We start from the raw sequence: 26,027 nt of genomic DNA on the forward strand, positions 1-26,027 counted from the left end.
ACAAAAATACACACACACACGCATATACACACCCAAACACACACACACACACACACACACACACACACCAATACACACACACACACACACACACATCTATACATACACACACATACACATGATGCACAGCACACACACAAAAATACACACACATACACACACACATGCACACACACACACACACATAGACACAAACACAGTCTTAGCCCCCGCTCTCTTCCTTTCCCTTTATCTCTCTCCCTCTCCCTCTCTCCTTCTCCTTCTCTCCCTCTCCCTCTCTCAAAGCCTCTCTCTCTCTCTCTCTCTCTCTCTCTCTCACACACACACACACACTCACACAGACACACACACAAACACATGCACACACACACATACACACATGTGCACACACGTGCACACACACAAACACGTGCACACACGTGCACACACCCATACACGCGCACAAACACACAAACACACACACACACACACGCGCACAAACACGCACACACCCACACACGCACACACACCCACACACACAAACACCCATACATGCACATACACAGTGTTACCCCCCACCACACTTACTCCCTTTCCCTTTTCCTCTCTCTCTACTTCCTTCCCTCTCTATCTTACTCTCCCTCCCGCTCTCTCTTCACCTCTCTTTCACCCTCCCTCCCTCTCCCCTCTCTCTCTCTCTCTCTCACACACACACACACTCACACATACACACACACACACTCTCACATACACACCTGCAGCTGTGTGGTTTCTCTGTATGTCCAAAAATGGAAGTTTTACAGGAAAAACAAAGTTTAACTTCAGCTGCCTAATAGATGCTTATCAGCAGAATTAACACACTACACTACATGTAGATCTACTGTAACAGCACATTTCATCTAATATTCACTAAACTCTCATTTAACTGATTTACTCTTATTTTTAATACACTGAAAAAAAAACTATGTTGAAAAAAATTGATTCTAAAAGAATATTTATGCTAAACAGTTGAATCAAAATATATTTAAGAAAAATAAATATTGCTTTGATCACTGACAGTGAATAAGTGTATCTGGGTGTTTTCTGTTATATCTAATGTAAGTTCACTTTAACTTAGTACAATTATCCTCATGCAGAACAGTCTATATATCACTCACCCCTTTGAGTCGAGTCATTTCTTTTAGCGATGTATCTGCGGTCGATCTCCTCATAGACTGCCTCAGTCAGAGTCTTACGCCTCCTCTTAGAGAGCACTGTGAGGGAGACAGAGAGAAACATGGAGCCAGTTCAGTAGAAGAGAAGACTGATGACAGATTGAAGGACTAATGATGTTTAGAGAATGTACAGAAAGTGGATTGTAGATGATCTCTGAATCTCTCTACCTCTCCTGAGCACCCTGTTCTGGTAAAACAGCGCAACCAGAAGCACTAAGGCCAGGAGAAGCACCACTCCCAGAACCAGGAGAGACACTGAATAGATGAAGAGGACAGCTGGTGATGGAGTGGTTGTTGTCTTTACTGGCTGACCAACTGCAAATAAAATTAAGGAAGAGAAACTGGAGATCAGTAAATATTTTAGTAGTAGTAGCAGTAGTAGAAGTTACAGATAAGTCTGAACAGACAGAAACAAAACATAAAAATAAACAACCAACAAAGCACAAGATGAAAGTTACACTGACTAAATTGAAAGCTGGTGTTAACTGGCAGTTCTGACTCTGAATTCTTACAATGTAAGCATCACAGAAAACACATCTCCATTTTTGTCTATTTTTATTTTTCTACTTCATTTGAACATGGCAGTCGTCCTTTACAGTGTGTGAAAATTTCATAATGAATGGACCAATAGAAATCCTCAAAAATCACTTGGAATTCAACCTCTTTTCATTAACTTGCATTCAAAGTTAAAAACGTTTTTGCCTTCTGCTGTGAAGTTACGAGTTTGGAGATATTGGTACAGTGTAGTGGGTAACACCTCTGCCTTCTATGCTGTAGACTGGGGTTCAATCCCCCGCTTGGTCAAGCGCCCTACATTATACCAATAAGAGTTGTTGGGCAAGACTCCTAAAACTACCTTCGCCTACCTATGTAAAACTCTAAGTTGCTCTGGATGAGAGCGTCTGCCAGAATATTTATTTTTCTTTAGACAGCAACGAAATGTCAAAGCAGCATTAGACAACATGAACAACATTACACCAATCCACTTTTCATTGAAGACTTGCAGATTATTAAGGTAGGGATAAACATGATCTGACTGGTGTCATACACTCCAAAATCCAGACTCCTCTGACCTGCACAGGTGACTCCAGCGTCCTGCCTGTGGGAGCAGTCAGTGTGGTTCTTCAGGGAATGAGGACAGTCCCACAGGTGAATCTCAGTCCCTCTACACTTCACTCTGTTCAGCCAGATAGGCCCTTCACCATCACCAAAGACAGCACTCCCATTAGCACTCAGTGCTGGCCCACAGCCCAGCTGCCTGCAGACCGCCTGAGCATCCCTGATGTCCCACTGATTATCACAGACGGAGCCCCATTTACCATTATGATACACCTCCAACCGCCCAGAGCAGCTTCCCTCAGTTCCTTTTAGCCTGAGAGGCAGGTGCTCTACATCACACACATCACACATGAAGAGATTCTCAGAATTCTCAACACTATACTGTAATATATTCAAATTCTGATTTTCTAAAATCACAGTACCACAAAGGTTGATCTCAATTATATAATTCACAACCAGCTGCTCCAGTCAGCAAGATCAGCCAGTATGTCATCTGTCCTGATTCTTCTTGACCTCTCAGCAGCTTTTGACACGGTCAACCGCACAATCCTTCTGGACGTCCTCACCAACCTTGGAATCACTGGCTCTGCGTGGAAGTGGTTCAAGTCCTATCTGGAGGATCGCTCTTATCAGGTAACATAGAGAGGGTCCACATCCTCTCCATGCAGGCTCTCCACTGGTGTCCCACAAGGCTCGGTGCTAGGTCCTCTTCTCTTTTCTCTTTACACTAGCTCTCTTGGCAATGTAATATCATCTCATGGCTTCTCTTATCACTGTTATGCTGATGACACTCAACTAATGCTTTCTTTCTCACCCTCTGACACACAGGTTTCCAGTTGGATCTCGGCATGTCTGTCTGACATCTCTTCATGGATGGCAGCTCACCACCTGAAGCTCAATCCTAGCAAGACTGAACTACTATTCATCCCTGAAACTACAGGTCCTCATCATGATCTTGCCATCTCATTCGAGAACTCTCTGATTATCCTGTCAGCAGAGGCAAGAAGTCTTGGTGTGGTTCTGGATGGCCAGTTATTGTTCTCGACTCACATTGCGAACCTAACTCGGTCATGTAGATTTGTGCTGTTCAACATCCGGAGGATCCGACCCTTTCTCTCGAGAGAGGCCACCCAGGTGCTCGTTCAGTCTCTTGTCATCTCAAGGCTTGACTACTGCAACTCGCTCTTGGCTGGTCTTCCGATGCAGGCCATCAGGCCTCTGCAACTCATCCAGAATGCAGCAGCAAGACTCATCTTCAATCTCCCAAAGTTCAGCCACGTCACCCCACTGCTGCGCTCCCTTCACTGGCTTCCTGTAGCTGCACGCATCAGATTTAAAACCCTTATGCTTGCCTACAAAGCCAAAAATGGACCAGCCCCTCCCTACTTGATGGCAATGGTCAAATCTCGAACTGTACCACGAGCCCTTCGAGCTTCGAGTACAGCTCGGCTTGACCCGCCACCCTTCAAGGCGCGTGGAAGGCAAGCATCTAGACTGTTCTCTGTGCTGGCACCCAGGTGGTGGAACGAACTCCCACTGGCTGTCCGTACAGCAGAGTCTCTCGCTGTCTTCAAACGCAGACTGAAGACACACCTGTTTATTCAGCACTTAGATGAGCACTAAATTAAGTATTGATTGTAATGTATTGTACAGCACTTATGTATTGTATTGTATTGCACTGTTCTGTGTTTAACTCTGTCCCTTTTTCACTAGGTGTCAATGACCTTCTGATTCTAGCAGTATCTGAGCTTAGGACTGGCTTTCTCTCTAACCTATTGGTAGCTAGCGAAAATTCTTTCTCTGGATAGACAAAGCACTTTTTGTAAGTCGCTCTGGATAAGAGCGTCTGCTAAATGATGTAAATGTAAATGTAAAATCATGAACAGCGTGGCATGATGTAAGCTGTCTTATCTGACTAAGCTGTCTTAATTCTCTGTTCTGTAGATTAATTTAATAAATATTCTTACTTGAGCCTGTTTCTGGTCGAGAGATGAAGAGCATGCCTGACGGGTGTGCTGGCGTCTTTGGTCTGCTATGACAACAAAAATTAAATCAAAAATGAAATAAACACCCAGATCACTCTGTCTGTATGCAGACTGACTATTTCATGAGCTGTATTTCATGGCAATAAAAAATATCTTTGCTCATTCCAATACACTCTCGTGCAGAGAAATGGACCTAAAATGGCAAAATATCAAGCTTTTAACAACAAATCATTAGTCAGTAAATTAGCAAGAATTAAACAAATAGATAAAGTATTGTAGTATGTTTGAGCTTTTCCCTTTGACTTCTTTAAATGTTGACATCTTGTGGGTAAACCTGCAGACAGCCCGTTACAGAAAGAAGAGTCAGTATTGTTCCTCTCAGCACTGATGGCTTCAAACAGCTGAAAAACATTGCCAACCTAGCTTGTGTTTATGTGAGATCAAATATAAATCTGATTTAAATCTGGACTCTGATCATCAGTAAAACCATTGTTTTTGGGCTTGGCCCACTTTTTTCACATGGTAGTGTAAATAAAAGCACTCTAATCTATAGAGAGGAACTGCCTACCTGAGCAGGTAATGTGAGCCACCTCGCTGTTTTTATCACAGTAGTTCTGTCTCCAGGGGGAAGATGGACAATGCCACAGAGTGGAGTCATGTTTCTTACATTTCAGATTACCCAGCCAGTTAGGAGCCGATTCCACTCTTGCTTTGGTAGGTCTCTCACTGCCAGATCTTCCACAGTTCAGCTCCTGACAGATGAGACTTACTGTTTCTTCATCCATCCCATTTACACACACATTACCCCAGGTTCCATTATAGAACACTTCCAGATTCCCCTCACAGTCCTCAGTGAGTCTGATCTCTTTAAACTCTGTTGGGAAAAGAAAAACTTTGCTTTAAATAAATAAACTGCTATGTAGTATTACTTTCACAGTTACCTAGTATTAAAATACACTGCTTTAGAAGTTTAGCGTTTTACTGTGAATATCAGTAGTTTGAAATTTGCAGTATGTATCTTTATAACATTTTAAAAGGCTGTGTAACTTCGAAGGATCTGTCAAATACAGCTGGCTCAAAATTTCAAGAACAACAGCATTTAGCACATTTTACCTGAGCACACGACTCCTACATCCTCCATGTGTTCACATTCATCCTCTCCACACAGCTGAAATCAGCAGTTCAACAGGGACATCTCGCTCCCCTCACACTCCACCTCATTCAGCCATATGGGTCCAGTTCCAGGTCCAAACCAGGCTGGTACCGGATCACTGATGGCCACTCCACACTGCAGCTGTCTGCAGACCACCGGCGCATCCTCAGTATCCCACAAGTCATCGCACACTGTCCCCCATGAGCCATTTTGGAAAACCTCCAGCCTTCCTGCACAGTCTCCCCCAGAGCCAACCAGCCTGATGGAGCTGTGAGCTGAATTAAACTTACCTACACACACATGTTACAGCTGCTATAGAACGACATGGCTTATTGATTTTCTACATTATGAAGAAAATAACTGTCCTGACTGTGAAATGAACAATAAAGATTACAATATATTTTTGAGAGAACTTTTCAAGAAGATTCTTAGTAACTTTGATCATTTAACTGCTGTAATTCCTACCAGAGCAGGTGATTGAGAGCTGTTCTCTGGAGCTGCAGTTGACTGCTTATGCGCTGCTGCAGTTCCCCAGATGAGCTTCACTCCCAGAACAACTGAAACCCGTCATACACATGTGTCTGTGTTCAGGACTGGATGTAGAGGAGCTGGAGAAGCTGAACATAGAGCCACAGCCCAGCTGTCTGCAGACCACAGAGGCCACAGACTCACTCGCAGAGTCCAGCAGAACTCTTGTCCAGTTTTGCCTGAAATAAACCTCCACCTCACCCTCACAATCCATCCCTCCAGACAACCGCACTCGCCCCTCAAGAAATGCCAGAGAGGAACCTGAAGAGGAAAAGTATCTGTTAATAATTTATTTTTTAATTTGAAGGTGTCATTGACACTCATTTACTAACATGATATTAATTACTTTCATATGCAGTGCACAGTTTTGAGAGCTCACTTTCGCAGATGACTCCAACATCCTGTTTATGTAAGCATGCAGTTCGACTCCATGATGAAATGGGACATTTTGACAGGTGTGTTTCTTCCCCTGACAATCACACACATCAGCCCAGATCTGGCCACTCCCCTCCCCAAACCAGTCTGACCCCAACACAGCCACAGCATTCCCACACTTCAGCTGACCACAGAGGACACTGGCAGCTCTCATATCCCAGCTTACATCATACACTATGCCCCACTCACTGAGGTACTGGTGATAAAGTGATAATAGTGAGCACATTTAGGTTTGTGTATCTTTCTTCTCAATGTATTGCCCAATTTATTTTGTTTTGTTTTGACACACACACACAAACACACACACACACACACACACACACACACACACATATTTTTAATTTTTCTAATTTAAATCGATTATTAATCCAGTAAACTTAAAAAGTTTAATATTTTTACATATTTATTTGATCTAATATTACTGAGTAATTACTTACTTAGCTTGTAAGTACAAATTTGCATATGTACATCTTTCATTTGTTTTATTTTTTAATCAATAAACATGTTAAAAAATAATTTAAAAATAACAGGTCAAATATTTACTTGGAACATTGCCAAATTTGTAAGTAGACATGTTATTTGATGATAGATTATTGCATTTATTTAATCACAAATTATTTGATGATACAGTTTCAAGTATGCACTGTTGGGGTTTGTAGTTTCAGCGACATTTAGTCACTAAAAAGAAGATAACAACAGACTGTTTCAAGCAGCTGTTGGAATTGTGCAATAGTGGTCTCTGTGGGCCAATGCATACTGATCATTATAATGTATCTCCACTCTCCCAGCACAGCAACTGTCACTGTCCACCAACCTCACACTGACTGTACAACTTAGAGAGAGAGAGAGAGAGAGAGAGAGAGAGAGAGAGAGAGAGAGAGATTTGATAATGTTATCTGGTCTGACAAGACACAGTATATTGTTTTCTGTGCAGTTTTAATCAATCAGTCAATCAATCAATCAATCAAACATGTGATTGGCGGCTGTGGGGAGCTCTCTCTCTCTCTTTCTCTCTCTCTCTCTCTCTCTCTCACACACACACACACACAAACACACAGACAACCTATTCACACACACACACACACACACACACACACACACAAAGCTCTGAGTTAGAATACAGACACACAGAAATGAAAACATTAAGTTCAAAACAAAATCAACTGACTAAAAATCTAATAAATAAATGATCACTAGTAGAGAAGTGAATAATGAGTGAAAAGCATTTTTTTCTAAATCTTTCGTCAAACAGATCAAAATGTAAGTAAACCACAAATAAAAAATACATTTTCAGAATAAACTGTGATTTAATAAAGAGAACACTATGTTAACACAATAATTTACTTTAACACTTTTACCCACATACGTTTATAGAAGTTCTTAGAGACATTGTGCATTTATCACTGCAATGATTATTTTTCTACACAAGATGGCAGCAGAGCACTAAAATCTGTCTGTGACGTCTGTTTTTACTACACTATTTTGATATGACCGCTGGCGTCCTATCACGACTTCTCAGCTGTCCTCCAAGATATTTAAAAATATAAAAAAATAAAAAAATAAAATATATGTTTCATAAATATTTCATGTCAGTTTCATTTCACAGTCAATTTAATCTGCATCACGTGCAAGCATCAATTGTCAACAAGTGCGATGTCACAGTATCACCGAAATAAAGTATAAGAGAAATGTATGTGAGTGAGCATTTTAAAAGTGAGTGAAATAATAAGTTATGTAACATTTTGAATCCAGGCAGGAATCACAGACTAACTTTAGGACAATCAGCATGATCTTTAGTTGACTTGATTTTGGTAAAGGAGTGATGTGGAACAACAACAACAACAACAACAACAACAACAATAATAATAATAATAATAATCATGATAATTGCAAAATGTTTCATAATAAATTATCAAGAAAAGATCATCAGTCAAATAAACTTCACTGAATCTAGAACTAGAATCTATCACTCATGAACATCTTCAAACAGAGAGCTGTTTATGATCTGACATTTCTGAGGAGGAACAGTTCATTATTTATTACTGAACTAATTAATGTGGGAGTGAAAAAGGCCCCAATAAATTAACAGTTTCCATACAAAAACAATAACAACATACAGTACATGATCATTTCTCCTTCATGGCATTCACTTCTTGGACAATCCTTCTAGGTTTTTTTAATTTCATTGAAAACAATATTCAAAATATCTCCTGTCAGTTCACACTTAAGTGTGTTGTTGATGACCAGCATGATAATTTATCTGCAAAATCTTCTCCCATATTACTGAAGTAAACAGCAGAAGTGACCAATTACAATAATCACAATTCTGACCTCCAGAATGACTCACAAAACACAGAAACTCTTTCCCTTCAGCTGTGTGTTATTCACAGTCGATGTTCCTAGAAGTGAGGTACTGGTGTTTAAAGTACTGACACTTCCACTGGTCCTCTCTCGGTCATCAGGGTGTGAGGTGGAAGTCCTCCGTCTGTCAGACTCACAGATCCATGCAAGCTGATTCTGCTCCCACATCACCAGCCCGTCCACACCAGAGGAGCACAAGCAGGGTCACGACCCCGAGCCCCTCACACCCGTTTGCGCAGGTTGGACCGTGTGATCAGGTCGTCTGATTGAGCCGTAGGGCACGGAGGTAGTTGGCCTCGGCTGAAGTTTCCCACTGAGGTGGAGGATGACCCCAAGGTTCAACAGCGCAGCAGCATACTGAGAGAGTGAGACCAAATGTTTTAGTGGTCAAGCTGAAAAAACAGTGAGTGATTTTCTTCATGAAAAGCATTTTTATATCTTGTTTTATAAAAAGAAAAACATAGTTGAGTGTAGTGAATGTTCTTAGTACTGACAATGAATGCTGCCTGACACCTGAACCAAAGATGTACATGTGTTTGTGTGAATGTGTTCTGTTTAAACAGTAATGTACAAACACAGTGCATCATCTGTAAAAGTAATATTCTGTTTGTTTTCGTGTTTCAGTTTCTAGTATGGAGTGCTGGCATCCTGCAGCGAAGACGTCACTTCCACTGGGTCTGAGTGGGCCACACAGTCCACAACCTCTTCAGCATCTATAACAGTGGCTGATGACATCACCACTTTCCCTGCAGCCTCATACTTTATTTAGCCCATGCATAGTCCTGTGCCTCTCACCATACCTGTGGTCACCTCAGAGGTTGCCAACAAGGCCCTCAAAGCCAAGACCAGCACTGTCAGACTTGTCCCCTGCCCCTGTGTCCATCTTGTCTCGTGATCTTTGTCTGTCCTGTCCCTCCTCTGTCTCCTGCCCTGGACTGTTTAGTGAGACTGAGATTTCAACAATTCAACCCTCAGTATTATAATTAAAGTATAATATTATAATTTAATGCTTTTACTTATATTGATGGCTGTGGATTTAGTAGACAGCTCTGGTCTTAGATCTGCTGCTTTTCCATAATATCTTTCAGCAACTTCATTCAGACGGGCTTGCCTGAAGACAAGACATACAAAATACATATTAAAATATAGGTTAAAAATTCTAATTTAACCAATTTCTTCAATCAATTTATGCCTTTTACATAAAGCTGTGTAGAACTACACGAATGGATTAGACCTAATTCTTACTCTACGATGCTTGATACATATGAGTCCTGGAAATAAAGGACGTCTCTTAACATGACAGCATACGACATCTAACATGTCATGTTTACCGCATGGTTATGTCAATATTATATAGCAGGGTTCAAATATAATATTCAAAAATGTTCAGTAAAAATGTTTTTCACAAAAATTGTTCACAGTAGGTGAAATAGCATTTACACATTCAATGCATTCTTGGAACATCAATAACAAACTAAAATCCAATAAACTTTTTTATAAGCACATTGCTAACAAGCATGTAATATAGACCACTTTATATGAAGTGTGCCAGCATGCTGTGATGATACAACAGCTGTGGGTGGGAACAGTTGATGTACTCCATCCTCACTGCCTGGCGAATAAACTGAGGAAGTCAATATTTGCTGTTGTTCTTTGACATATTGAAAAAAATCCTCAATACAGATGTGGCTCTACAGTCAAGGGGAAACCTACTTTAACAATAGTGTCGTTATAAATCCCAAAAGAGGGGACACTGTGGAAGAGATATGACCAGAAAACTATGGATCTCTTACACCTCTCATGTCCCACTAACTCTTCAACATTTTATTGAAGATGACGAGGCAGAATAACTCAGACGCTCGCGGTTAAAAAAAAGGTGATGGCTTTAACGTTTGAGTCGTAATCCAAAAACGTGGTCAAAAAACAGGCAAAGGTCGAATCCAGCAAAGTCAAGAGACACAAAAAGACAAACATAACAAGGCAACAGTCAAAACCGGAAAAACCACGCTAGACAGAAGAAAACCCCGCTCAGTATCCCTTAAACATAAAGCATCATCAATACCTCACATCGAATTAGACTAAAAGCCCGGGCTTTATACTAACCTAATTATATCAGAACAGATGTAACCAGTTAAAACTCAGGCCACAGAGAGCGGTGATTGGAGCAAGATGGAGGGCTGAGAATCATGTGATCCCCCTGGGGATTCTGGGAAATGGAGTCCCTAGAGACCTCTGAGGCTGAGGGATGCGTGACACTTACTATCTGCTCATCAGCAGCTTAAATATTAATAATTAAGAAGAATTAAATTAGAGAGATTAGGGGCTGATCTGGATGCCTGTCTGTGCTGTCTGACCCTGTTAAAAAGACCACAGCTCACCAGAATCCACAACTTCACAGTTCTCAGGTCACCTTGATCCTTCTTCAGCTCCAAATCTACACTCTCAGAAATAATGGTACAAAACTGTCACCGGGGCAGTGCCCCAACGAAAACATACCTGCACAATACCTTTATTTTTAACAGTGTATGAAGAAATATCACAGATGTCAGCAGTACAGAAGCAGAGAGAGAATATTTCTGTGGCAGAAGATTTCACCCTTTAAATACGCAAAAGAGAGCCAATAGCAGCTACAGTGCCAAATGACAAAGATAAATATGATAAAGACATATCTGAAGTCCATGTTTGAGATTTTTAAAATGAATAAAAATCCATATTGTTTTAAATGTTTGCTCTGTTTACCAAACACAAACTTCATCAATGCCTTCAAAAATTCACTGTCAAACCTGAGAAAGCAGGTCGAGCTGTATGAACACTTGTTCAGTTCCAGTAAACAGTTTAATTGAAGGTGTCTGTGCTTGTAGTAGGCTAGTTACATTTTTATGCCATGGTTAGTAACATGACTTTTTATGGATCATTTATGGTTTTGGCCGCCAAGTTGTTGTACTGGCCGCAGCGTTATGTCTCAACTGGTTTTCAAACTTACTGGTTCCTGTACGTGTTCACACGATCTGTTCACCTACATTTTTTCAAAGGTGTCTGTGATGTAGTGCTCACTGCTCATTTATACAATCATATTCACAGCAGTAGATATGAGACGTGACTTGAAAATCATGAGTAATATGTTAGTGAATGTGTGATGAATCTGGTGGGAGAGGCAGACCACAACTGTAGCTGTGCTCTTTACCAGTGGTGACCAGATATGGACACATTGGATTAGTAAGATGATGTGATATTTTTCAATGTGACCTCTTGACTGGTTAGTGATATCAAGCCAGTGATACATTTCTTAATGTGACCTCATGACTAGTCGGTGATATAAAGCCTGAGGGAAGCACAGCTGCTTAGTTCATCTCTCTGACCCCCTTCCATATGATATGCATCTATAAGGCATAATGTGTAGTGGGTAAATAAGTGCTAGTTGAAATCACACAGTATCACAGTTTGAACTGTAGAATGATGGAGAGACTGTGGGTAACAGAGAACTGAGTGTAAACCTTTTATTCCCACGACATCCCTCTGTAAGCCCACCCAAAAGACTGCATGTAGGGGCAAGATTGATAAGTCAATCATATTAAATACTCTACTCAGTCTGACCATGACACTGTGAAGAGTGTGTGTCCACGAGCACTGTGGTCACAAAACTGGCCTCAGAACGGTCTAGGTGTAACTTTACAATAAGCTAAGTGTAAGGGGTTGAAAATCTTAATACAGATGCATCAACACCCATATATATCTTTTTTGTTATTCATGTTGGGTTTTAAAAATGTCGAGGTGATTTTCCTTTTTTTGTGTGTGTGCTTTCTTTTCATTCTTTTCTTGGGTTTGGGTTTTTAAAATAAACTTCATGTCTTAAAAAGCAGATCAGCTTGAGTAAGAAGGGTACTAACTGGGTTAACGGCACTAGACCAGCAGGGGGCGCTCCATCCTAAGGGGGATGGTTGGTGTGCATAAAAAGCGTGCCGAAGAAGTAATACTTTGAACGCCAAGGATTGCACATCAAACGTTTGTGTCCGTTCTCTCTTTTATTAAGGTATGGAAATGTTGTTTTATCTGTTACTGCCTTGTTTTACTGGTCTTAGAATGTATTTTTATGTGCCTGGTGTTTTGTACAATTTTATGCCATCGTGTAAGCTCACGGAGCCTGCGATATTGCCACGCTGCTGACATTAACTTCTAGCGCTAGCCTAATTAAGCTGTTAAGAGTTTTTACAGGGGTGCTCTGTGAAGGAAGGCTTTTGCTGTTGTGTATGTGGTTGTGTTTGAGTGGAAACGCTCTTCTGATTGAATTACTGTCACCTTAATGCTGGTGAATTGAGTTGAGAAGCACTTTAATTGCACTTGCACTTTAAACTGGTTGTAGTATTCCCTTTTACGCTGAAGCTGTGAGAGTTTATTACGGTTTACATGGGTCTTAGGGTTTTGTTACATTGGTGTTTTCCATTTATTGCTTTGTTTTTTCCTTTTTTTTTCCTTTATTTTTCTTTCTTATAAGCTTGAGTTAAGCCACATTGGTTTATTAATTTAATTTTTCTTTTTTTAATTATGTATTCATGAGTTTGAGTATTTCAAATTGATTTTTGTTGTTAGGCTTATTTCATTGACAATGTTTTGTTTGTTTGTTTGTTTGTTTGTGTTTACTATTCCATTAGTGATTAATTGGGTTATTTTGTGAATTTGTGGTTTTTATTTTTTTTTTTCTAGTTTCTTTGTCTAGTTTCCATTTTCTGAGTATTTATTCTAGGGAGCTTGTTAGGATTAATATCTGAGTATTTAAATTGGTATTGTCTTCTGTATTTTTGTATAAATAAAGTTTGGAATGCCAAGGATTGCACATCAAACGTTTGTGTCCGTTCTCTCTTTTATTAAGGGAATCGGGCGTTGTACCGCGCCCTGGGTTTACCCTAGGCTTGGGGCCAGTAACACACAATAAACAAAAGAGGTCCAAGGACTGAGCCTTGAGGGACCCCCTGAGTAACCACAGATGTGTGAGAAGTATGGTCACCGAGGGTGACAAACTGTTTTCTGTCAGTCAGATATGACTTAAACCACTCCAGGACAGTGCCCCTAATGCCCAGATCATGCAGCCTTGATAGGAGGATTGAGTGGCTCACTGTATCAAAGGCTGCACTCAAGTCAAGTAGTAGAAGGATGCTAAGGGCACCAATATCGGCAGACACCAGGAGGTCATTAGTGACCTTTATTAAGGAAATCCAGACTGGAATGGTTTAAAGAGGCAGTTAGCTGATAAGTAATACTGAAGTTGGCTAGCCACAGTTCGTTCAAGTACTTTGGACAGGAAAGGGAGGTTTGAAATGGGGCGGTAATTACTGAGTTCTAGTGGATCAAGGCCAGGTTTTTTAATTATAGGTGTGATAGCAGCAATCTTGTAAGCAGAGGGTACCTGTACATAGAGAAGTGAGTTATGACAAGAATTGTGACAATGTAAATATTAGTCGCAGAGTGCAGGGGAGGCAGCCACAGAGGTTTCAGGGGGTTTAAATAATTTGGTAACTTGAAAAAAGATGACGGGAGTTTGTGTTTGAATTATTAATGAGACCAGAGAGGTAGGCTGATTTAGCTGAATGCAGGGCATCTCTATAAGCTAAGAGGTGTTGTTTGTATGCCTCCGCTTGAACAGAGAGCTTTGTTTTCCTGAAAAGCCTTTCCAACCGGCGACCACTTTGCTTCATGGAGCGGAGTTTATTGGTATACCAGGGAGAGGTGGTGATAAAGTTAACAGTTTTAGATTTCCAAGGTGCTAGTGCATTAAGAGAGTCAGAAAGTGCAGCATTAAGCACAGTAGCACGGTCATCAGGAGAAGAAGGAGCAAAATCAGTAGGAAACACAGTAGAAATGGACTGGCTAAGAGTCAGGGGGTCGACAGACTGAATCTTACGGAATGAAATGGATCTTTTAAAAGAGCGGTGAGGCAGAGTCATAGGAGCCGTTAACAAAATAAGCTTGTGATCAGACAATGGAGTGATGGGCGGAGATTAAGAATAGATACAGAAGAAGAGCAGACTAGATCGAGGGTGTGACCTTTGTTATGGGGGTAGGAAAATCTACATGTTGTACGAGTTGGAAACAGTCGAGGAGCGAGGTGAAATCATTAGCAGTTTTGCAGTCTTGAGAGTCTACATGAATATTGAAGTCACCGATTAGCAACAAGCGGGGAGAAATTGAGCAAACAAGTGTAAGTAGCTCAGATAGTTCGGAAAGGAAAGGAGGAATAGGCTTTGGAGGGCGATAGAGTAATACTGCAATTATGGAATTGGGTCATTTCAAAGCAAGATATTCAAAAGAGGTTACAGCTGTAAGGCTAAGTTCAGTAATAATGATTTTACTGTTAAAAATTACAGCCAGACTTCCTCCTCGCCCAGAGGAACAGGGTTTACATATGTATTTGAAATTAGTGGGAGTTACCTGGTTTAAAGCAAAAAAGTCACCAGCTTGTTGCCAGGTTTCGGTTAGGAAGAGCAAGTCAATCATATTATCAAGTAGACACTCCTGCAGCACAGGCGATTTACTAGAAAGAGAGCGGAAATTCAAGAGTGCAAAAGAGGTGCCAGGAGAAGTAGGAGGCAGAGAGCATAGGTTACATAAATTGACAGTACGACATGCAGCATGAACGACTGTACGAGATGCAGTCCAGAATGAACATATATTAGTGCCTTCCGAGTAGTGGAAGGATCTATTACGATACCGTCTCGAGCCCCGGTGGACATAACGACATCGGGACAAGATACCTGCTTTACAGGCAGATACAGCAGCCGCTTTAGAGAGGAAATTGGAATTATTGAACCTGTGTAGCTCAGAAAGAGTATAGCACACAAATCTTGGACTAACCAGAAACAAACACAGAGAATATAAACGACTAATGGCTAACAGCAGTGCCATGGAGGTTAACAGCTGCATTATTAAATAGGAGAGGTTTATACACAAAATTAAGTGAGATGATTAGCTGCACACATTTACAGTCTTATTATTAGGGGTGAAGCTCATCCAGTCTAAACAGACTTCTACTGTTCCAGAGTAAATTGAAAACAAACTCCTCTTGTCACACATCCCTCCAGCTCTGACTCATCCAAAGACTCCACTTCCCAGAACTTTCTGGGAGATCACATGACCCATGAACGTCTACAATCCACCAATCAGTTCCAGTTCACCTGAATACTGACCTGTTTCACCTGTGATGTATGTCATATGAATAAATTTGGTTTAGTACAAAAGCAGAGGCTTTTAGAATAGGGTATTGCATCTCTCTGTAGAACTACTGAGCGTTTCTGTCTGTTATATTGCCTTTTGTGTTTCCTGACTGTGTTTTTGGATTTCTTTACTTTGCCCTTTTGGATCTTGTTGCCTGATATCATTTTATATGTTTGTCTTACTCTGTATTTTGGCCTTTTTTGGATTTAACCACTGCCTGACTATCCACTATGAATATTGTCAAACCCTTTTCAAGTAAAGTGTCTGGCTGGTTCTGTTCCGTTACACACCTTGTGAGTAGCACATGAAATTAAGGTATTAAAATTCAAATACCTGCTGAAATGACTCCTCTTTCAGGTAACTAAATGTAAACCGAATGTGTTCATGTTGGCAAGGTCTAGTTAGGCTGGGTTAGAGTGTGTGTGTGTGTGTGTGTGTGTGTGTTTGAGTTAGTTGGGTGTGTGTGTGTGTGTGTGTGTGTGTGGTAGTGCTGATAAGGGGTGTGTGTATGTGTGTGGTCCTTGTGTGGTGTGCTTGGTAGAAATGGTTAGGTATGTGTGTGAGGCTGTGTGTGGTAGGGCTGGTTTGGTGTGTGTGAAGCTGTGTGTGGTAGAGCTTATTAGATGTGGGTGTGTGTGATAGAGCTGGTTACATATGTGTGAAAGTGTGTGTGTGTGTGTGTGTGTGGTAGAGCTATTAAGCGTGTGTGTGATCAGCTCCTTATAAGCTCTGTTCTGGACGCTGTCCAGGGTCCTGCAGGATCTTGAACTCTGTGCTGCCGAATTATAGCGACTGCAGCTGATCTGAGGGCGTCAAGCACCCAGTAGGAGTTTCACATCATCTGAAGTGAAGAGCATCAATTTACATTCATCCTGATTCTGCTCATGTAGATAAATGTAAGTAGGTCTTTAAGTCTGTACATGTACTTGGATCATCTTATTATAACTCATTATAACTCAATATGACTTTCCAGATCAGTGTAATTTTTTTTTTTTACATCCACTGAGATTTGATCTGATCACGTTTTAGTACAAAGTGTGTCTTTCACTTGAAGGATTCTGCTTGTTATCTGCCTAAGTAACACATGACTGCTAGCAAATGCACAGAGCAGCTTTGTGTGATGATTGAGTTTGAGCTATTTCTGTCTTTAAATGTGAATCGTCCTCTAGCTTTGCTCTCACCTGGTAAAGCTGACATTACTGAGAAAGTGTCAGACTGACAGCAACACAGCTTAGTGAGTTATTTACTCTTCCTGATGAGAATCATCTACTATTACATCAACACTATGTGCTGCAGAATGGAAACTGTAATCATTTCTATTTTTAGATTGATTAAAGATGTTGCTCAGTGTGTAGTGGGAATGCTATTAGCATGTTTGCTATTGATAAAATACTGCTATACTGTTTTAAACAATTAAACAGTGTAACGTTTTCATCGTGTTCACAATAATTGATAATAAATGAAGTATTTGATCTATCAAAGATGTAAGGGAGATCAAAATTGTATGTTAAATTCATTATCTTTCCAGCCGGAAAAAAAGCAATTTTAGCATCTCTCTGTCCTTCATGAAAACACAAAACCAATATTAGGCAACACCTAGCACACCAGTCAGGTACTGCTTTGTGTTAACTTTGAGAAAGTGACTATAGCACAGCTTTAACCAATGAGCATACAAATCTTTTTCTTCTACAGCGAGTTTGCACCCCTGTTGTCACATGATCTAAACATGACATCACCCATGTGTGGACCACTGCCTTCTTATGAAAAAACAGTTCAAACAAGCTTATGAAGCAGATGTGTTTATGTTCTAAAAGAACCTTCAAAAGAACAACAAATCACTTTTATACAGAGCATTTTGCTTTTTGGTCATAATGAGTCTTTATGCTCTGTGTACAATGATCAGCACAGAGAAGAAAGGAGTACAGAATCATCTCTCAGACCACAGTAATAGATTCCACCCATATTTAAATCATAAGAACTCCAGATACAGAATTTAACATGCAGTCATTATTATTCCTGTGTGGAAAGAATCTCAAATTATCAGTTTAATAATCACACAATCATTAAAAAAATGCAAAAAGCGTAAAAGAGAATGTATTGAATCGTTTTACAATGTAAGCAGTAAAAAGTGTAACTGGGCAAAAGTGGATTTGAAGTATTTTTGAAGATTGAATTGATGTAAAATATTATGTTTGTTCATTTGAACAAACCTTTGCATTGTTTTATTAAAAATTTATTTTATAAATGTAAATTTATTTAACTTAAATTTTTGCCTTGTGTAGTTTTATTCATTGTATTTTATTTCGGTTGAAAAAAAAAACAAAAGTAACAATACTAGGTGAGTAATTGTGTTTCACTACTGATTATTTTATTATTTTATTAAAGGGATGATCAAAACAAATACAGTGAACTGTTATAAGAGACTGCTTGATTTTTTTTGTGCCAACACTGAAAATAGAAAACTGTCATACAAGTCAGTTACAGTGAAACAGCACTTTACTGTTTCTGACTGATCATCACTGAACATTCACTTCTGACCAGAGATCTTTCAGTATATATTATTTCTCATAAAATCTGATAACTGACAACCTTTGTCACATCACACGCAATTTTTTTCACATGTTTTCATGAAGATAAAGTTGGATTAAGAGATCAAAGTAAAATCAATCATTTTGATGGAATAACATAATAAGATGAGATTTGTCCGTAAATGTTTCTAAGGTTGGAAAAACTTAAAGAAAGTGCCAAAAATGTGTAATTAGTAATTTGTTTACATAAATTGGGGGATGTTTAAACCACTTGTGATTGATGATGAAATCATTTCTTGTGTTTGAAGAGGTTTGAATGTATTTTCCTGAGGAAAGACACTGGCTGTGGACTCTGTCACATGATCCATCTCTGTCTGAGGCTCCTCCTCCACGTCATCATAGTCTGGAAAATAAGTACATTTAACTCAAATAACACATCTTTATTTTATAGCACACTGTATGCCTAAAAACAGTAAACAGGTTCTGTTTAGTACTGCAGGCTGGAACTCAGCTCATTAAACTCAACCTGAAAACAAAAAGGACCTTTTTTTAACTTTTATTTAATGTGTCTGGTCATCATAACATTTAAAAGGCAAAATTCTTGTTTTTCTATAAAACTAACTAGAATTTTCCTTCAAAATGTAATGACTTCTGCTCACCTCTTTTTTTTAGATTCTGATTTTTGATTAAATATTACTATATTAGTATAAAACTAATATAGTAATATTTACAGATATCATGTTTCACCGAGAGAGACGTTGAGCTAGCTCAGAGATGCTCTGTGATGTGTTTCACTCAGAAATACATAATCATATGGAAAGAATGTGTGTCGTTTTCTGATTCACATTGACTATAAGTCCCAGTGAATGAAGTGAGAAAAAAAAATTAAATGTTGTTTTTACAGATACACAGCTTTATAGAGGTGCTGTGTTGTAAAACTAGTTAATTTACTTTTTACCACATGAAGTAATTTTTTTAGGTTAAACTGATGAGCCATTTTGGCCAGATTGCCATGTCTTCCAACAAATTTAAACAGAAAAAGAAGAAATTCTGACAAAATACATCAGTTACTGTACATTAGAAAGTTATTCATTAGCCAGACTTTATACATGTAGAGAGGACTGATTACTTTTCAGTTTTGCCAAAATGACAGTGCTGTACTAATGATATTCAGCATTACAGAATGAGTCACAAAACTCTGCTGAAGAATTATTCAAGTACACACTTCATCATCAGTGACACAAACTGCACTTAGAGTGTGGAGGTGACTAAGATCAATTACTCTTCTGAACTGAATACATGAATACATGTGCCTACACTTCACATATGAATGGACAGTGCAGTAAAAAGAGCTTTCTGTCCCACATCAAAATAATGAGAACCGTTTATTTATCATATTCCATTGATAATGTAAACATGTTTTCAGACTTCCTGAACACTTGATTTAAATTCTCACTCCACCCTCCTCATTCATGTGAATCTGCAATGTAGCAACATAAACAACAAGATCAGCCACTCACCTTTTACCTCTCCTACATCCTGTTCAGCTGTGATGACATCATCATAGTTCTCTGGTGTGTCCACTACACAAACATGGGAAGATAAATTATATCAATAAGAAGCAAAATTGACATTTTTACTGTGTTGAAGCTTTAGTTTAAAATTATTTCTCTGCATTAAGTAAAACCTACCTGTCATAATGTTGGAGTTTGGTCCAGCAGTAACTGCATCATCATAGTTATCTGTTATGTCTTCTGTCAAAATGTAGAGATAAATGTCATTAAATCAGCATCAGTATAATCAGTGACTGTGTTCATGTTTGAGATTACAGTACTGTTACATTACAAGTCAAATGATCAATAGCCGAGCTCTGATTAGCAGAGGTAACATCATCATAATTCTCTGCTATGTCCTCTACACCAAAACACGGAGACATAAAGGAAAGATTAATAGAACTATAAAATTTTAGATTTGTCAGGTGTTTCAGGTATATTTCACTGAATGTTGGGTTTGTATGAGACTACTTTGCTATTGATTGAATTGGACGTAGGAGAAATGGGTAGACATGAAGACCTGACTAACTTTGACAAGAGCCAAATAGTTCTGGTCAGAAGACGGGGTCAGAGCATTTCTGAAACTGTAGGCTTGTGGGATGATCCCAGTCAGCAGTGGTGAGTATCTGTCGACAGTGGTCAGAGGAGGGACAAACCAGATACCAGCAACAGGGTGTTTGGTGCCCAGTGAACGACAAAGCACACAGTGTTAGGGAATGGTTTGAGGAATGTGAAGAAGAGTTTCTAGGTGTTGCAGTGGCTTCCAAATTCCCCAGACCTCAATCCGATCAAGTATCTGTGGGATGTGCCAGACAAGTTCAAGGATCTGCTGCTAATGTTTTTGTGTGGTCTTAATGTTTTGGCTCATCTATGTAAATTATTTATGAAATGCAATGTAATTAACATTAATCAATTTTTGTCCAGATTTTGTGGACATGATGATCATATGTTGCTGGAACCAAATATCTGCCTGCCTGTAATTGTGGACTGTATCTGTAGGGGACAGTAAAGCTCCACAAATGAGTCATTATAGCTACTGAATATTTGGTTATTCTATTTTTACAGCATTTGTTCTGAACCTTTTATCTCTATTTCATTTAAACTTCTTTCTAAACTAAAACTCCAAATTATAAACACACCTGCTACACTGTCAGAGATCTGTCCAGCAGTGATGGCATCATCATAGCTCTCTGCTGTGTCCTCTTTTGCTGATTCACCTAAATCAAGTAAAAGCAGTCTGACTTTACAAACAGTTCAGTCATATTTTACATTGTGGTTTAATGTAAAGATAAAATCAGGTGATTAATTAATAAAGGAACTCACTTATCAGGCCACTGGTGGTGACATCATCATAATATTCTGCCTTTACTCCAGTCAGAGACTTTGCTGTAAAAAGAAATAAAAAATGTATTCATTTTATTTATATTAGTTTTAATTATATTTTAAAATCATTCAGAGCGGTTTTTACATGACAATTTTCAAAACCCTGAACCCATTAAGATTATGAAGGAATTCATTTTTGAAAGTAACTTCTAAAGTAGAAATGAATCAAATCATTAATCAGAGAAACAAATTAACTGACACTTCAATTAAATAGTAACACTTAAATAATGAGTAGAAGTGAGTAACTGGTAGAACTGCAGTGACATTTCTTAGTTTATTCAGTATCTATTAACATAGGAACTGTAGTTTGTTGGGCTCTATCATTCAGTTCTTTGGCATCTTTTTGGTCTAAAATGTAATTATAGACCCCAATAGTCAGAGGAGTGACCAATCACAAAGCAGCATAGATGCTGTTCTCCACAAAACACAATTAAACACATAAAAAAAAAAAAATTAGTAACTAAATGTTAAGGACAAAAAATATAAGAATGTAAAAGTAAAATGTAAAAGTATTTGGTAGATTTCTTTACTCACTAAAATATTTTGAGCAGAAGTAAAATGAATTATCCTTTGAAAAATCTCAGGAAAGTACAAATCCCTGATCATTTTACTGAGTAAATGTGACTTAATAAATGTAATTAGTAACTACCCACCTCCAGTGCTGTGTTTCAGTTATTGGATTTACTCTAAACTAAAATGTTCTTGGAATAAATTAAAACTGACTTAAGAAATTCTCTTATTTCTAATTGGTTAATATTTTTTTAGTGGAATAGAGTTTAAAACACACACATGTTCTGGTCCTCTTACCTGATAGAAGCTCCTCATCCACATCCTCATATCCTGAATGCTGCTCTTCAGAGAGGACACTTCCTGTTAGAGGAGATCAGAACAGTCATCACAACAGTGAACTTTTCTTCTTACTTTTGCGCACAAACAGAAAATGGATACTTTTATGATTACATTTGACCAACTGCCAACATGCTCAGACTCTGAAGATGAGACTACGCTAAATTCTGAAACTGTCATCACCACTGAGCAGCTTTTCAGTCGAAAGCTGTGACAGAAGAACAGCTAAACAACCTTGAATCAGCCAGAAATGAACCGAATACCATTAAGAAGCTGGAGAGCGAACTACCGGCTGTGCAGCGAGTGAGCAGAGCTCTTTACTCTGATGTAGCAACAAGCTGCTTGTTAAGGAACTATAATTTGGCGGAAGGAACTGCTAACATTAAATCATATTAAATGCCACATTCACGGCCCAATTTATTTGTTTATTACTTTATTTATTTAACTGTTGTATAAAAGCAATAGAACACTCGAGGTCATGTGTTATAGCAAATAACATCACGGCTGTGATGACCTACAGCGACCAAATCACAGCCGTGATGTTATTTCGCGATAACACACTCCCTCTCGTGTTCTATTGCTTAAACAGAAATAAGTTATTTCATTCTGTGACTGTAAGAACATGTTTTAATTATTTTGTAAGACAGAGAGAGCTGTTCAAGGAAATCAAGAAAATTGGTAATTACAGAATATTTAAATAGAATAATAAAATAATAATAAAATAATATTTAAAAATGCAAACGACAATTACATTTTTATCATTTTTTTCTTTTAATTTACTAGTTTAACACAGATATTTACATTTCAGGTCTTTTGGAAACAGTTTTGATCATCGCAATATTTTTTTTTTTTTTACCACAAAATGGAGGCAGAGAATCAGTAATCAGTAAATTCCCATTTTTAATTGTACTGATGAGCTGAGATCATCGCTGCTGTTTTAAAGGGTCTCTTATCATATGTAACTGAATTTGCTTCACATTTATGAAATAAGAGTTTGATGTCATATGTAAACACTGTTAAACTTCCAAAATATACCATTTAATCCTCAGTTCAAACAGTCCATTTATGGAAACTGCTCTGCGAAAACAGCCTGTTTTATGTTCACTGTTTCTGTGATGTCACAACCAACACATTTACATATCTCCACATATTCAGCAAACAGTCATTTTGCTCCACCTATTCACTTTGAGGTTAAAGGGAGCCCAGACTGCTTTTTGAATGACATGCAATACAGGGCAGCCAATCAGAACAGAGATGATTTGCATATATCAATCTTAAAGGTTCAGTAACCAAGACAGCCTGTTTAATTCTAAGGCATAAAAAGTGGTTGGAAAATGGTCATGAAATACGAACTATGACTGTTTTTGGTACATAAACCCAAACAAACGTTATAAGTGTACTTAAAAGGAAAATAAATAAATACAATAAATAAATAAATAAATACAATTAATAAATAAATAACAAAAATATGGGCCCTTACATATTGTTTCTGTGCTCTTCCAGATTTTATAAGTAGTTAAAAACATTGTCTTAATATTTTTGAAACAGTTCATGCCTCTTTCTTTCCTTTATCTCTTATTAGGAATTCAGCATCTGCAGCTCTGCTTTCAATTTTGTTCCATAAATTCTGTGACATCACTTAACCACTGGAATAGACTAAAATAAATGTATGTGTGTGAGAGAGCATTTTAATACAAAACACTTCAGAAAGGAAATTAAAAATAAAAAATTAATATCTAATCAGGAACTACAGACCAGCTTCAAAGGAATCAGCATGACTTTATATTGCCTTAGATTCTGGTGAAAAGAGAGACTTTAGGCAGATTTTCACCCTAAACAACAACAACAACCACTGGAGTACTGATTTAATGGTCATATCAAGTAATTAATGTGTTTTTCATCAAGAGAAAGTTTTTAATGAACTATTTTAAAATAGAGATTACCTGAAAGTGAGTGAATGTTTATAGTTTTCAAATTAACTTTGACCCTTTAATATCACAAAACAGTGAAATACTTGTTACTGGAATTAGTTAAATCATTTTGAAGTCATATTTCATAAATTCTTCTTTTAAAAAATAAGATCACTTGAATGCCTGAACATGAGTGAATGTGTTTATAGATATTAAAATCCCTCAACAAACACAGATCCAAAATTATACAAGTACAAATACTCAAGAGCCCCTCAACACATCTCTACACTACCTCTCTCACACACTCACACACACAATCACTGTCCATCCCACCACTGTCTTCAGCACACACTTACTCTCTCACACACACACATGCAAACAACAGACTTTATAACTTTTAATTAATCTGCAAATAAAATACTCAGAAAGACTTCAGTGTAAGAATCATTTCAGAAGCCTGAATTTTAGTGTTGTTTTTAGCTACAGTGTGAGACACTAAGATTACACATAAAATCATTTCTGCCAGACATTTCTGATCTAGAGATGAATCAAATCTTTAATCCGAGAAACAAACTAAACTGACTCAGTTAAAACAAAAATGCCACTCTGTAATAACAAGAAGCAGTAAATACTACTAGAAAGGGTGACAGTGACTATTGACTGGTGATTGTGATGCTTGTCAGTTTCCAGCTTTTTAACACACACACATGTTCTGGTCCTCTTACCTGAGAGAAGCTCCTCATCCACATCCTCATATCCTGAATGCTGTTCTTCAGAGAGGATACTTCCTGTTAGAGGAGAGTAGAACAGACATCAAACACATTCAGAATGCAGAACCACCCACAATCCTCTGAGTGCTGTGGATCATTGTGAACTGTGTTGGTTACAGGAAATAATATTAGTGCAGCCAGTAGAGGGCGCTCTCAGATACAACACTTAACACTCACTCGCTCACTGACACACTAGGTCATTCAGTCTCTTGGTCACTCACTTGGTCAATTAATCACTCACTTGTTCACTTTCTCAGTCACTTGTTTACTCTGTCACTTGGTAACTCATTCAGTCATGAAGTCACCTATTCACTCCCTTGGTCACTCATTTACATGGTCATTATTCCCTTATTGTGTCATTCCCTCAGTCATTTGGTTACTCAGTCATTCAATAAGGAACTCGGTAGGTCATTCAGTCATTCACTCACTCACACTGTCTCTTGGTCACAAGTAACCAAGATCAATTGGTTACTTACACAGTTATTCATTCAGTCACTCACTCTGACACTTGGTGACAAACAGGGACAGTTGGGCACTCACTCACTACATCATTCACTCAGTCAGTCACTCTCTCACTCAGTCACTTTCTCACGTTATCACTGTCTCACTTGGTCACTCGGACAAACACTCACTAACTGACTGAGTGGCTCATTCCCTCACTCACTGATTCACTGGCTTGCTCACTCACTCACTCACTGATTGAACAGCTCACTCACTCACTGATTGACCGGCTCACTCACTCATTCATTCAATCACTTACTCAGTGGTTGATTGGTTCAGTCACTTATTCACTCACTTGGTCACTCCCTGATTAACTGGCTGACTCACTCAGCCACTCAATCAATGTCTAGGTCAGTCACTCCTTCACTCATTCAGTCACTCACTGACTGGCTCACTCACTCACTCAATCACTGACTCACTGATTCAGTCACTCAAACTCTCACTCATTCATTGACTGGCTCAGTCATTCACTCAGTCACTCACTCCTTGACTGACTGGCTCACTGGCTAATTCACTCACTCATTCACAGTGATTTCCCACAACATACACACACATGCAAACACACACACACACACACACTTACATTTAAATGCACACATACTCAACTTCAAAATGT

General features: G+C 38.7%; 1 protein-coding gene across 1 annotated transcript in view; it reads right to left on the minus strand.

Moving 5' to 3' along the window:
• Positions 1–8,918: 8,918 nt before the first annotated feature.
• The window catches only part of LOC118800639 (antigen WC1.1-like), a 32,772-nt gene continuing 15,663 nt past the window's right edge, over positions 8,919–26,027 (minus strand). Inside the window, exons 15-21 of the mRNA XM_036560898.1 lie at positions 24,866–24,928; positions 21,325–21,387; positions 21,141–21,218; positions 20,140–20,202; positions 19,969–20,031; positions 18,808–18,851; positions 8,919–9,071 (exon numbers count right to left, since the gene is read on the minus strand). Coding sequence (XP_036416791.1) covers positions 8,919–9,071; positions 18,808–18,851; positions 19,969–20,031; positions 20,140–20,202; positions 21,141–21,218; positions 21,325–21,387; positions 24,866–24,928 — 527 coding nt within the window. The remainder of the gene's footprint in view (positions 9,072–18,807; positions 18,852–19,968; positions 20,032–20,139; positions 20,203–21,140; positions 21,219–21,324; positions 21,388–24,865; positions 24,929–26,027) is intronic.

The sequence above is a fragment of the Colossoma macropomum genome, unplaced genomic scaffold (assembly GCF_904425465.1).
Source record: "Colossoma macropomum unplaced genomic scaffold, Colossoma_macropomum, whole genome shotgun sequence".
NCBI classification, from domain to species: Eukaryota; Metazoa; Chordata; class Actinopteri; order Characiformes; family Serrasalmidae; genus Colossoma; species Colossoma macropomum.